The following is a 13,652-nucleotide window of genomic DNA, read 5'->3' as shown; positions in this document are numbered from 1 at the left end:
TCGTATACATTTGCAATTATAATGAATAAACTAATTAAATGAGCGGAAAATATGATAGCCATAAGAGATGCAACTTCACTATTATAATTAGCAAAAGTATCAGTACACTAGTAATAAACTTAATATCTATTTTTGTAGCATCCCCTTTTACGACATGCAAAATACTTAAAAAAATTAAATTTAGGAATTTATTTCTTTGATTTGATCAGGGTTCCTTGTAATCAGCCTTATCTGGCTTGTCTGGGGCATAAGCCAACGACGATAGATAAATTTCGGAAAAGAAAAGAAGATTTAAAATTAAAAACAAATTATATCAATATGGTAAACTTTGATATCTATGCTTTCACCATTAACCCCCAAAAACACTTTTGGACCATAAATTTTAAAACAGTCTTGCATATCGAGTGCACCCTTTTCTATTGTAGTAAACATTAAGCTATGATTGGAGTAAGCTTATAAAGAGGTAATATTTCTTTAAACTACATGCAGAACCATGCAATTTCTTTCACTTGGACGACTTTATGTTGGATTAAATCATTAATATGTATAAACTGCAGCTCCCGCTTCGTACGATTCGTCAAGTTACGCTTTCGTACGTTCGTTCGTCATTATCCTGGTCATCTCTAGTTAGACTTATATTTAAGGTAAGTAAGTTTAAATTCTGTAATGAAATGGAACAGTATGTGATTGGTAATTTCACATAAATATTTTTGATTTCATAATGAAAATAAATGAATGCTTCTAGTCATAGTTATCTCAATATATTTGCTTCATTAGATGAAGTTCAATCCAGAAAAAACAGGTTTTACATTCAGATAATAAACATGTAAAAGTCATGATGTGCATGTTATATTTGTCATGATACGATAAAGTAAATCCATCAGCATCGTACTACTTTAACGATAACGAATTGTCTGTGCAGTAAAAATCCTTCTTTCTGATCAAATGTAATCCTACAAAATTATGCAGAAATCCAAGCTAGGAACGATCTAATAAGTTGCACTGAACTGTGTTCTATATACGGTGCAAATCTAAAATTAAGTTTGTTTTATTTCCGCACAAGTGTTTAATAGTTGTCGATTAAAAAAAAGGTTTTAAAATGTATGATTGAAAGAGAAACATCAATACAACGATAAAAAATATCTAAATGACATCTGGAAGTGAAAATAAAGACTTCATTTTTGAGCCTTTGTAAGTCTTGTGCGGTTTGTCTTTTAAATTTCTGTTAGTTTGTATGTTTTGGAGTTTAGTATGACGTTCATTTTTCCTGAACTTCAGTTTAGTACATATTTTTGTATGGGTGCCAGCTGAATTCCGCCCCTGGGTGCGAAATTGTCTTGGTGTATTGATTTTTTTTTCTGTCCTCCGGCCGTTTTATTTTTACTTTTTGATATACTCCCCATTTCCATTCTCCATTTTATTCCACAATTATACTTATGATTTAAGATGTTTGATTCCATTTCTCTCCTGTTTGAAATAAATAAAACTATTATTTCTAAAAACAAGTTTGTTTTATTTAATCTTTTTTATTAAATTTTCTGGTGTAAATTTTTGATAAATCGCCTTAATGTAATACTTAAAATTCGTGCACGTGTCTGGCGCAAATATAAAATGTTAATTGCTATCTATGATGAGTACAATTATATACTTTTAAAAATATACTTTGAGCAACAACATGGATCCATCGAGAATGTTTGCAATATTTTTTTTTTTTTTAAACATATGATTTCGTATAAAGTAAACACATATTCATGCATCGTTTTGCCTTTAAAAGTTTTGTTTTTGCAAACATTTGTTATTTTGTTGAAGACTGTACGGTTACTAATACCACATTTCTGGTACCTGAACAGCAACAGTATCCATTATTTTTTTCAGATATTTCAAACAGAAAAAATGACTATATAGTCCGGCGGCTACAAGCATATTTCAGACGAATTGTGCACATCCTGTTACAAGCATGAAATTTGGCATAGACCTTCCTCAACTATTACTCTTTTATTTCAGATAGGGAGGCATTTGAAAAAAAATGTCTCACTTCCGGTAAAATCCAAAATGGCGGACGTCATACTTAAATCAGCCCAATATCGAAGGCTAGCGTGTAAAAATGTGTTATTATCATGCTACTATCATAATATTTGGTACAGACCTTTGTTTTTTACTACTTTTGGATAAATTAAATAGATTAGATGTCTTCAGAAACCCCACTTCCGGTTAAAATCCAATATGGCTGACATTGTACTTAAATAAGCTTATATTTTAGGGAGGGTAACTGAAATGTGTTTTAACGTATTGCAACTATCATTACATTGTGTATGAACCTTTCTTTGGTGTTTCTGATGGATACAATGCATAAGACATATGTCTTAAAAACCCTTTCTTCCGGAAGTATCCAAAATGGCGGACAGAGAAATATCAATTTTTTATTCAAATTTTCATTTTTTTCAATATGTAAAGAAATAAGTTTATTTTTTGCTGGTCATTAAACTTTTGGCTTAAAGTTATCCTCAAAACCACTTATTCTAGCATGTTGTAAATATTTAGATATACAGTTGACACTTCCGGTTAAAAATATGACGTAAATTTCAAAGATGAGTCCTCAATCTATTTCTTCGATTTAGAGTTTTGGATAGATTGATTAAAACAAAATAAAATCACTATAGTACCAAAAATTATTTAAAATTATTACTATTTGGCCAAGAATACATGTTTATTCACAGTCACCATGACATGCACACATCACAGTGCACGGGATATCCGATTTTCAACATTAAAAATGACCGCGGAATCCTTTCTTACATCCACAATGTATAAGCTTTTGACAAAATGATGAGGCCTCAAAAAGAGTTTTTCAAAAGTTATCCTCTTTGTCCCTGCCTGGAGTGGGTAGCATAAGAGCCAATCCTAAGCTCGTCTCACTAAACACCTGGCTTAGTATATTGCATTATTTAGACTAGACCAAGTTGAGGGAATAGCCTCGAAAAGCCGTCCCTGTTGCGCAAATAGTTATTTTCTTGCTTCGTTAACCATGTTATACCCATCTGCTAAGTTTGTGCGATCTTACAGTAAAACCCCGGTGATTTAGTCTGATTAATCATCATTCTTTTTGTTAAAGTCACATCTTCAAATGCAATCAATGTCTCCCACATAGTCTTTCCCCCCCCCCTTTTCAAGCAAAGAGAGAACCATATCAAAACAGGTAAAGACATGGATAACAATTAGTGTTTCAGATCACTCAGATCACTCATTGCCTAGTGCATTTGAAAGACCATTGATAGGTATTAATCCAAAGTCTTTTGCCCTCCCAAACACAACGTCTACCCCTATGTCACGGAATAGCGAAACAGTAGTGACAACATCATCATTAACGACTGTTCGAATCATGACTCGTTTAAGTGCGTGTTTCACTGCATCAGACACATGCACCATGATTTTAGTGTCTGCCTCTAAATGTGAACTTGGTGCTGAACTTGAAATACATTACGTGGTGGATAAGATAGAATATCCTGACCATTTGTTGCTATAACTACCATACGCATCCAAGACTTCATCCACTCGTATTTCAGTTTCAAGGTATTTTATTTAGGTAAGGACATAATACCCAATCAGCATACTCAGTAGGCCGCAATTCACAATCGGAGAGCTGATTTCCAACATTTACAAAGACTGTGGTATTGTTTCTCACATCTTAATAAATTCTGCAAAAACACATATTTTCTTGCCTTGTTAACCTAATCTGTTTCTTTTTTTTTTTATCTTCCAACAAAACCACGTATCGTTTTCAATGACATTAAACATCAAATCCATTTGGTGATGTTGGCTGGTCAATCATCATTCTAAATGCTATAGTCACATCTTCGAACTCCCTTAATGTCACCAACGCAGTTCCTTTTCCAGCGAACGTGTTATCTTTTAATGCCTAGTGCATTTGAAAGGTCATTGATTGATATATATCTTTTACTTTTCCCCTTCTAAATGCAAACCAAAGTTTGTCTGCCCTATGTCACGGAATAGCGAAACAGCAATGACATCAGTATCGACTGTTTGAGTCATGACTCAGTTAAGTCTATGTTTCACTGCATCAGACACATCTATCTTGATTCTAGTGTCAGTCTCTTCGTGTAAACATGGTGCTAAACTTGAAACATCATCAAGTGTTGGATAACACTAAACATCCTGAGCATTTGTTGCTTCAACTACCTTGTACTCAAAATTGTATTGAGCAAGCTCCTGTGAATGAAAACTTAAAAGTTCTTTCTTACTGTCGTCATCTCTCAGAAAACTTTCCCATCTTTGAGGATGTTTTTAATCATGGGTTCGTCTGTGTATTCCCTTTCCCCTAAATGTTGCCCTTGCTTCTTTTAGCAGCTTTCAAACAACCAGTATTTCGCTATTCCGTGACAAAGGGGCAGACGAACTATTGATTGTATTTGGGGAGGCAAAAATCTTTGGATTGATATCTATCAATGGCCTTTCAAATGCACTAGGCAATGAGTGATCACACACTTTTATTTCTGACCAATACCTTATGACGGGTTGTGATACTGTTCTCTCTTTGCTTGAAAAGGAAAAAAAAAGACTGCGTGGAAGACATTAATGGTATTTGAAGATGTGACTTTAACATAAAGAATGACGATTGATCAGCCTAAATCACCGGGGTTGTACTGTGCAAACTTATCAGATCTAACATGATTAACGAACCAAGAAAGTCAATTTTTGCACAAAAGGGAAATCTCATTTTAAGTGAGGCTATTCCAACGACTTGTTCTAGTCTTTTCAAGCATGTAAAACGTGTAATATACTAATGCAGGTGTTTAGTGAGACGATCTTTGGATTGACTCTTATGCTACCTAGTCTTGTCACTAATGGATTGCGAAGGGACAAAGAGGGTCCCTTTAAAAAAAACTCTTTCTGAGACCTCATCATTTTTTCAGAGGCTTGTACATTATGGATGTAAGAAAGGATGCCGCGGTTATTTTTAATGTGTAAAATCGGGTCTCCCGTGCACTGCCTTGTGTGCATGTGGTGGTGACTGTGAATAAGCATGTATTCTTGGCCAAATAGAAGTAGTATTAAATATTTTTTAGTACTATAGTGATTTTATTTTGTTTAAATCAATCTATCCAAAACTCTACATCGAAGAAATAGATTGAGGACTCATCTTTAAAATTTACGTCATATTTTTACCGGTAGTGTCAACTTTATATCTTAGCATTTACAACATGCTAAAATAAGTGGTTTTGGGGATAACTTAAAGCCAAAAGTTTAATGACCAGCACAAAATAAAATCATTTTCTTTACATTTTGAAAAAAGTTGAAAATTTGAATAAAAAATTGATATTTCTCTGTCCGCCATTTTGGATACTTCCGGAAGTAAGGGTTTTTAAGACATATGTCTTATACATTGTTTCCATCAGAAGCACCAAAGAAAGGTTCATACACAATGTAATTATAGTAGCAATACGTTAAAACACATTTCAATCACCCTCCCTAAAAAATAAGCTTATTTAAGTACAATGTCCGCCATATTGGATTTTAACCGGAAATGGGGTTTCTGAAGATATCTAATCTATTTAATTTATCCAAAAGTATTAAAAAACAAAGGGCTGTACCAGATATTATGATAGTAGCATGATAATAGGACATTTTTACACGCTAGCCTTCGATATTGGGCTGATTTAAGTATAACGTCCGCCATTTTGGATTTTACCGGAAGTGAGACATTTTTTTTCAAATGCCTCCCTATCTGAAATAAAAGAGTAATAGTTGAGGAAGGTCTATGCCAAATTTCATGCTTGTAACAGGATGTGCACAATTTATTTCAAAGCCGCCGGACTAATACCGTATAGTCAGCTATAAAAGGCTACATAAGTTCGTTTTTGTTATAAAGTGGTCTCATATTGAGATTGCAAAAAAAGTCTACTAATGTGTTAAATTATAGATTGTGTCTTATACTTGGTTGTGTCATTTTTACGAATACAAGACGGGTGTATCGTTCAAAGCATGATGCGCTTACTCAACCAAAACAACCAGTTTTGGTGGGTTTAAAGCGATTTTTTAGGGATTGCTTTTTTACCTTGCATGGTCGGTTCATAATGTATTCCATAGATTTGAACAATGATAATACAAAGGCGAACATGGTCATGACAAGTGTAACTCTATAAAAATTAAATAAAAGTTTTAAATATTTAGAGATATTTGCAGTTTGCGTCATAACGTCATTATATATTTATATTAAATAGCATGTAAAACATGTGCTTTACCTGTGTATTTAATTTATTAAATTTTGATTAATAAAAACTCTTTTTGAAAATTTTAAGACATGCACCGGTAGGTAAAAATAATGGTATTGAGTTTGATGCCTGGATAGGATAAAGCAATTAATTCAAACTGTTTAATCATTGCCCACTTAGCATTAGTCCTAACACAAAGACTGGTCCGCTCTGAGTTACATAAATACTATAATTACGGATACAAAGTTCTTATGTAAGAAGGGTACGGGGGAATAGCATGGTAATATTCCACCTTCGAGTGTTGCAATTGAATTTCTATGAAATTTTATATTAATTTGTCATTTACATGCTCTTGTCCTGTATATGTATGTTAGACATATCACTACATGTTAAACATATTCAAATAAATTATTTTGGTTGGTTAATGTTAATTTTGTAATTAAATGCAAAAGTACCATGTGCTGGAAATGGTTTCAAACAGGTTCTTTAACTAACCCATAAATCTGTCGCCTTGTCTCAAACATATTGTTGTGTAGGATGTATTTTTGGTTGAATACATAACTGTTTTAAACATTAAGTTGTCTTTAACTAAGTTTTCTATATCTTTTTTCAGTGGTGCTAACTTGTCCAGAAGGGTTTACACTTTGTCATAGTATGACTGGTCAATGTTACCATACAACTGATAAATGTGATAAGTTACAATGGTGTAAATATGGCCTAGCAGACTATATAGCTGTTTGTCAAGGTACGTAAAGTAAAAACACGTAGAATGTATAATACACTTAAACTATTTCACAAGATATTGCTTCCCAAATAAGGGATAGCCAAGCTTAAGAATCAAACTTATGCAGCCGATTAGAAATTTGCTGAATACTGGGAACGCAATAGTTTTTGACATTATTGAATCTGCTTTCGTGAAAGAAGGAGATCAGACGTCCTATACGTAATAAGTGGGTATTTCTACATTGGCTAGAGGTATAGGGAGAGGGTTGAGATCTCACAAACATGTCTAACCCCGCTGCATTGTTGCGCCTGTCCCAAGTCAGGAGCCTCTGGCCTTTGTTAGTCTTGTATTATTTTAATAATTAGTCAATTAAAACCCGTTATTTATCTTTTCAGACAACTAAGTAGGTTTTTGATCCGCATTATTTGTCCATCTCACTGCGATATTAAATATTCACGGGAAATTACTTTATATGTCACAATCATGTTTTAAAGTATGATTGCCATTTAGATTTTTTTCTGAAATACTTTTGAAGGTCCCGTTGATGAAGGCTTTCAGAAATGCAAAGATGGCTACCATTGGTATCCAATAAAACAAGCATGTAATTATCATAACTGGTGCACAGACAAAACCGATGAAGACCCTGACATGTGTAAAGGTATTTTGAGATTTCGTCTTTTCATCAATACACCTCCTTTCCTATATTTCTTAAATCATTGTGAATGTTTTGTGTTTAATTCTGTATGATATTTTCATTTACTTTGTGATAGCTTTCATGTGATATAATGAGCAAAGCAAAACTATAAGATGTTTTGTAATGTCAATATCACAAAACCTCAGAAGTCTGAAAGATTTGCTTATTTTAGTCACTAAAAGTAGTAGGTCCGGTAAGGACCGATTTTGGCCTCAAATTTCAGATTCATCTGACGAAAGATTTTGACCAGTTTTTAAACACTTAAGTGTCTATTTCATTTGATTCAATTAATTTAAGTGGAAGATTTTAACTAATTTAGTCATTAAAAACGTTCCGATTCAAGCTGAAATATGAAAAGTCTACCAAATATTCCGAAAAATTACTTTTCAGATGCTTTTTGTCAAAAGAGAAGGTGACCGCATCCGTGTTCATCCTCAACCTTTATATATATGTTATGTATTATCATCGAATACAACTTACATTTCAATATTTTGGATGAACACGAATGCGGCCACTTTCGTTTCACACGAAAACCGTCTTAAATTTAACTAAAATGCTAGAATTATGAAGATTTCAGAAATTTAGCAAAACTTAGTGGTGCTAATACCCGATATATGTGCATTGTATTGTCGAAAACAGCCCATATTTATGTAGCAGAAGCATTCTACTGTCCATTAAATAACTAAAAGTTTACATTTAAACAATTTTGTTAAACTGCTCTATTTTGGGGCCAAAAAGAGATCTTACTGGACCTACTACTTTAAACTCAGAAAGAAAGGAATGAACTTTTGTAAAGTTATATGGATTTATTTCCGTTTCTTCTATAGACAGACAAACAGTCATCTAAATTCGTTTTTAAACAAAACTAAGTAGATGTGGTATTCTGTTCAGATATCTATCCGGAAAGGTAAAACAAAAACTCTGAACACCAAGGAACATTGAAAAAATTTAGCTTGCTCTTTTATTTTAATGTAAAATAATTATCCAATGCTAGAAAGGTTGAAAATAACAAACTTGTTTAACCCAGTTATATGCTTTATGTACCTGTACTAAACAATGTGCATTAACAAGTTTGTTGTTATCTGTATATCGTTCGTTCTGTTTAAAAAGTATTAATCAGCTTATTGTTGAATGCCATACATCATCCTTATACTTTGATGTGTATAGGATCCCAATAAGTGCCATAGTAGCCAATTATATCTGTTTCGGTAGTTGTGTTTAAACATATTTGATTATAGTGGGTTGGGAAAGCAGCATTAGCCTACTCTTTTTCGAAATCTTCATGGGCGTCTTTTATGTACAAGAGATATGGCTCTCTCTTAACACGGATCAGCCATTTATCGTCCTCTTCCGACGTTTGTTTCTATGGAAAGGACTCACTAGGGCAGGTTTTGTTTGTTTTTGTCGCTAAACTCATCTTAAAATATATGTATTGTTGAATACATAGTGCACACGCCATCCAAATAATGCTCTTGCTTGAAGGTTGTCTCATTAAGATCAAGAAAAAAAGAAAGGAAGAACAGTGCTGTTAGTTTTGCCGATTATTTGTTGAAAAACACGTTCTTTAAAAGTGTTATCAACAACAAAAAATCAAGCATTTTATAATTACAGTTGAGAACTCGAATGTAATAACAATGTTAATTTTTTGTTAAATATTTCTAGCGTTTCTTTGTCCAGAAGGAACAGTAAAGTGTAACGACGGAAGACATTGCGGAGTAAACCAGTCGAGATGTGATTATGCTAAGGAGATGGCAAATAAATAAATTTGGTGTGACTAACAACTGAATAAAATAATAAACGTGTACGTAATATTGCTTTTGTTCATCACTTTATAAATTGATTAATTATGTCTCTCCTTCGACGGAGAGGGACATACTGTTTAAAAAGTGTGTTTTTTTTCTCAGGGTCTTTTTGTGTTGTACAGCATTGTTCAATCCAAAATTTTATACCACTTGATATCGATTCATAATATTTCATACGAAGGTGTTTTACCATAAGACGATATAGCATGTATTATTATCTGTATAAACCATGACCCTTGACCTCCAAATGTTACATTTCTGAGACATTTTCATGTCCTGGTAATATCTTTTTTTGAAGTTGTTCACTTGTGTTCATTAACTCATAATATTTTTTTACTCATTTCTAGTATGGCTTTTCGTTAGTTTAGATTTTTTTATGATGATGTTTTATTGGCATCCAGTTATTACAAATACTCTCAGATACATTATTCGTCCGAAAAAGACGTTTCCAACGTGAACCTGAACACACTCGCGTAGTGATATTAATCAAATGTTGATTCTAAAAAAACGTCTTAATAATTATAAATCAATCTATGATAGTAATACAGGTAAAAAGTACAAATATTAGTTTGAAATAATGAATACGATAATTCATTTAAGGGGCGTGGTACTATTTATGTGTTTTGATATCTTTTAAGAATTTGTTGCAATTTCTAATTAACATATTCCACAAAAGGATGTCGCCTTTGTTTACATGAAAAAATAATGGGGTATGATTACTTTCGAGAAACACTCTACACGAGCGACAACATGACGTAGAAATTTAAAGCTTTGAACGATCTTCAGCAATTAGCAAAACCAATAGTAAAGTAAGTGGAGGGTCAACGGTCCTCAAATAACAAATGTTAAACAATCAAATCATAGAAATAACGGTCCAATCTATGTACAAAACTGATGTACATTGTTTTTTTTACTTAGGACAGACACCAACAGGATGTGGCGGGGTTAACCATCTGTGTTGCCGCCAAATCATTCATCCTGGGAAAGTGGATTATCAGTTAAATAACACAAAACACTATGAAAATAAGTTTGACTCATCATATCAATACTAAGCACAAAAAAGGAAAGTAAATATATGTATTGAGTTAAGCGTTCTTGCATATAAGGAAAGCTAGTTCAGAGCAAACTAGAACAAACTCAGAAATCATGCTTCTTATCAATCATGCAGTACATATCAATCATATAATTTATTGAGACAAATACATCATTCACAATCAGAGAAAAACATTACCTTGGGCAGCAATGCAAAGATATAAGTATCAACATAGTGTATGACCACGAATTTAATTTGAATTTTACATGGAGTCGTGTCAATATAGATTATCATTCTATAACTAATTATTGTTATTTTCTATTAAGAATTTAATGGAAATCCAGATAGGATTCTTATAACAAATTTGTATATTCCGAAATTATTGCAAAGTTTTTATCAATGCGAATTTTAGTGTAATGACACAGTTAAACCTTTCCCAATTTATTTCTTGATATTTCATGCATGAAATAAAAAAGAAAGAGAAGGAAAAACATATTAAAAAATTAGGGTGCTGAATCTTTATGATAAGTAGTGATTTGGTTCAATTAATGAAGGTAAAAAAATAATATGTCTGAAACTGTCAAACTGAATTTTCGACCCCTTTCAACATTGAATTGTCGTTATTTTATGTAAGAGCTGGTAGATTTTGCTATAATTTTAATATTTTGTGTGCGTCAGTAGTAGTACACTACACTGTTAAAATCTTTTTGAAATAAGGCAGTTCCTATTCTATTTTCATTGAATTTATTGACTCAAAGAGATGTACTACAAAATAAATGTGTTCTGAGGGCTTATGCCACTTGGTGCTTATTGCAAAAATAATAACTCATATTCCAATATCGAAATAACGAACAGGTAACGAATAAGGAATAAGGAATAAGTAACGAATAGATAAAGAATAAGGAATAGGAAATAAGTATCGAATACGGTATAAGTAAATAATTAGGAATAAGTTACCAATTTGACGTCCATTATACTGAGAAAGTTTGTTTCTATCACAAGATTTTGAAACTAACATACATGTGAGCTTAATTTAGGATTCTGTTACATCAGAATACATTTAAACATTGAGACGGGTTGAGAGTTTTTAAGATAAATACATATATGATTCAGATTTTTTCTTTCATTTAATTACTTATTTTTACATAATAGTTTTAAACATCTTGGTTATTTTTTAGGCTTAACAAATCCAACTTATCGTTTCCTACCCATTATTAAAAAAATGTGTTTTTAGCAATTGAGTTATATTTCAATTTAACTAAATTAACTGATGTTGTATTACGCTTATATATATATTATACAGCGTCTATGACATATAACCGTGCATTATATGACCTCAAACTGTTATTGGCATATAAGATAGGTAACCCTTTAATGTATTTAATTGAAATGTCAGGGTTTAAACATTTAGTTTGTACAAAATGAGTAAACTACATACAAAAAATATAGGTAAATAGCAATCTTGTACTTTCAGTTGGGATGTTGTTGAATGTATTTTGATTTTCACGATTTTCTATCTATGATAAACATTATCTTCGTATGATTTGCTGCACAACTGACGAAACATTAACTGTAAAAAGGTGTATATGGCGTAGACAATAATCGTTTTCATTGTTCTTTCGTTTAAACAAATAGGAAATGGGTTTCCAATAGCTGCAAAGACACATACGTGGATAACAATATCATACAATATTCTATTTTCCCCTCAAAAGAGATAGTAAGCTTATACATCTTGAAAATCTAGAGATACACAATATACAAAAACAGCTTTTGCAATTTGTTAACAGATATCAGGCAACTGTTTTAAACATTTGGCTAAAGTATCAGTCTGTAAAATATGATTAATGTCAGCATCGCCGATGTTCAAAGATAACAATAAAAAAAATCACATGTGTTTGTTTTCAAAATATATTGTACAAACTTAAAAACTAGCTAGGACCCTCAAGCAACACCGCTACGAGTTTCCTGACATAAGACATGACTTAAAATGTATCATTACACACAAAACATAATATACGATATTATTTGAAAAGAGTCCATATCTAGTACCAAAGTGATAAAGCAAACAAAAGTACCACTCGGTAGGTATGATGTGTCCATGACGATTTTCTTGATTTGTATTCTGTAAGAAAGCAAAACCTAAAAAGTTCGAAAGGCGAACATGTATACTTTACTTCTCATCTCATGCTCAAAATGGACATAAAAATATATCCAAACTTTTCAAAAATAACTTTTCGTGAGAGTAGTTATATTTGAAATCTGTTTAAAAAAATTCGAAACATGATGTTACTTTAGGAACTAGCGATTAAAGGTCAGCAGTTTTGACCTAGCGCTGACATCAAACGATTCGTATAAAATGATACTTTGAATAGATACCTTGATATTTTTTATTCAAACAACGTATACATTTTGTAATAGAAATCCAATATTTGATAAACATGACACATGAGGTTTTTCTTCACATATATTTTATTTGAATTTTGTTAACTTAATGGTAAAGATACAGTGTGTTAGCTAAGTCAGAGGTGTTTGTAAATATTGCAAACAAATGTTACACCTTGAATTTTAATGGAAATTAAAGAAAAAATGCATTTGTTTTTTTAATGTGCTGCAATATATTTGATTTGATTTGATTTAATTTTTGGTGTTTTAACGCCACTTTTAAGCAATGCGTTAAGGCTATTTGGTTACATAAATAACGACCTAGACCACTCGGCCAACGAGGCCCCTCAATATCATTGAAGAATTATATATGTTAATTTGTACAGACAGCACAAAGAATTGTAAAAAAATAAAAGTTCCTACATTCATCTCGAAATCATCTAACCATCAGTTACACATTCATAGATTTTATTTTAATTAATTTTAAACTGATCTGTTTTTTTATTGGTAGTGCTCAATCAACTTTAGTTTTGATATGCACATCGTCTTAGGGGTTTTCAAACAGCTGTATTTGCATATCGAAAAAAATATATGACATGTTCTATTTACTGTGACCTGGTCTTAAGTGTTCGTTTGAACTAACACCGTGAAATGAGATAAGATCTAGTTTTGTATGAAGGGCGTCATACATTAAAATGGTTCATGGTCATTTAAGTAATGTATACAGTTTCAAGGGCTGCTGGGTCTGTTTGATATTATCAACTATCATCCAATTATCTACGCCAAT

The 13,652-nt window shown here is 32.2% G+C and overlaps 1 protein-coding gene across 1 annotated transcript; it reads left to right on the top strand.

The window, feature by feature from the left end:
- The first annotated feature begins 411 nt into the window (after positions 1-411).
- LOC134705239 (low-density lipoprotein receptor-related protein-like) lies at positions 412-9,423 on the top strand. The gene is made up of 4 exons (XM_063563999.1): positions 412-463; positions 6,844-6,975; positions 7,490-7,612; positions 9,311-9,423. Exons 2-4 carry the CDS (start codon positions 6,885-6,887, stop codon positions 9,409-9,411), a joined length of 315 nt encoding a protein of 104 aa, XP_063420069.1. The 5' UTR covers positions 412-463; positions 6,844-6,884; the 3' UTR covers positions 9,412-9,423.
- The last annotated feature ends 4,229 nt before the right edge of the window (positions 9,424-13,652 follow it).

Source organism: Mytilus trossulus, chromosome 2 (genome assembly GCF_036588685.1).
Source record: "Mytilus trossulus isolate FHL-02 chromosome 2, PNRI_Mtr1.1.1.hap1, whole genome shotgun sequence".
NCBI lineage: Eukaryota > Metazoa > Mollusca > Bivalvia > Mytilida > Mytilidae > Mytilus > Mytilus trossulus.
The sequence above is the reverse complement of the archived record's forward strand: the minus strand, read 5'-3'. Positions and strand labels throughout refer to the sequence as shown.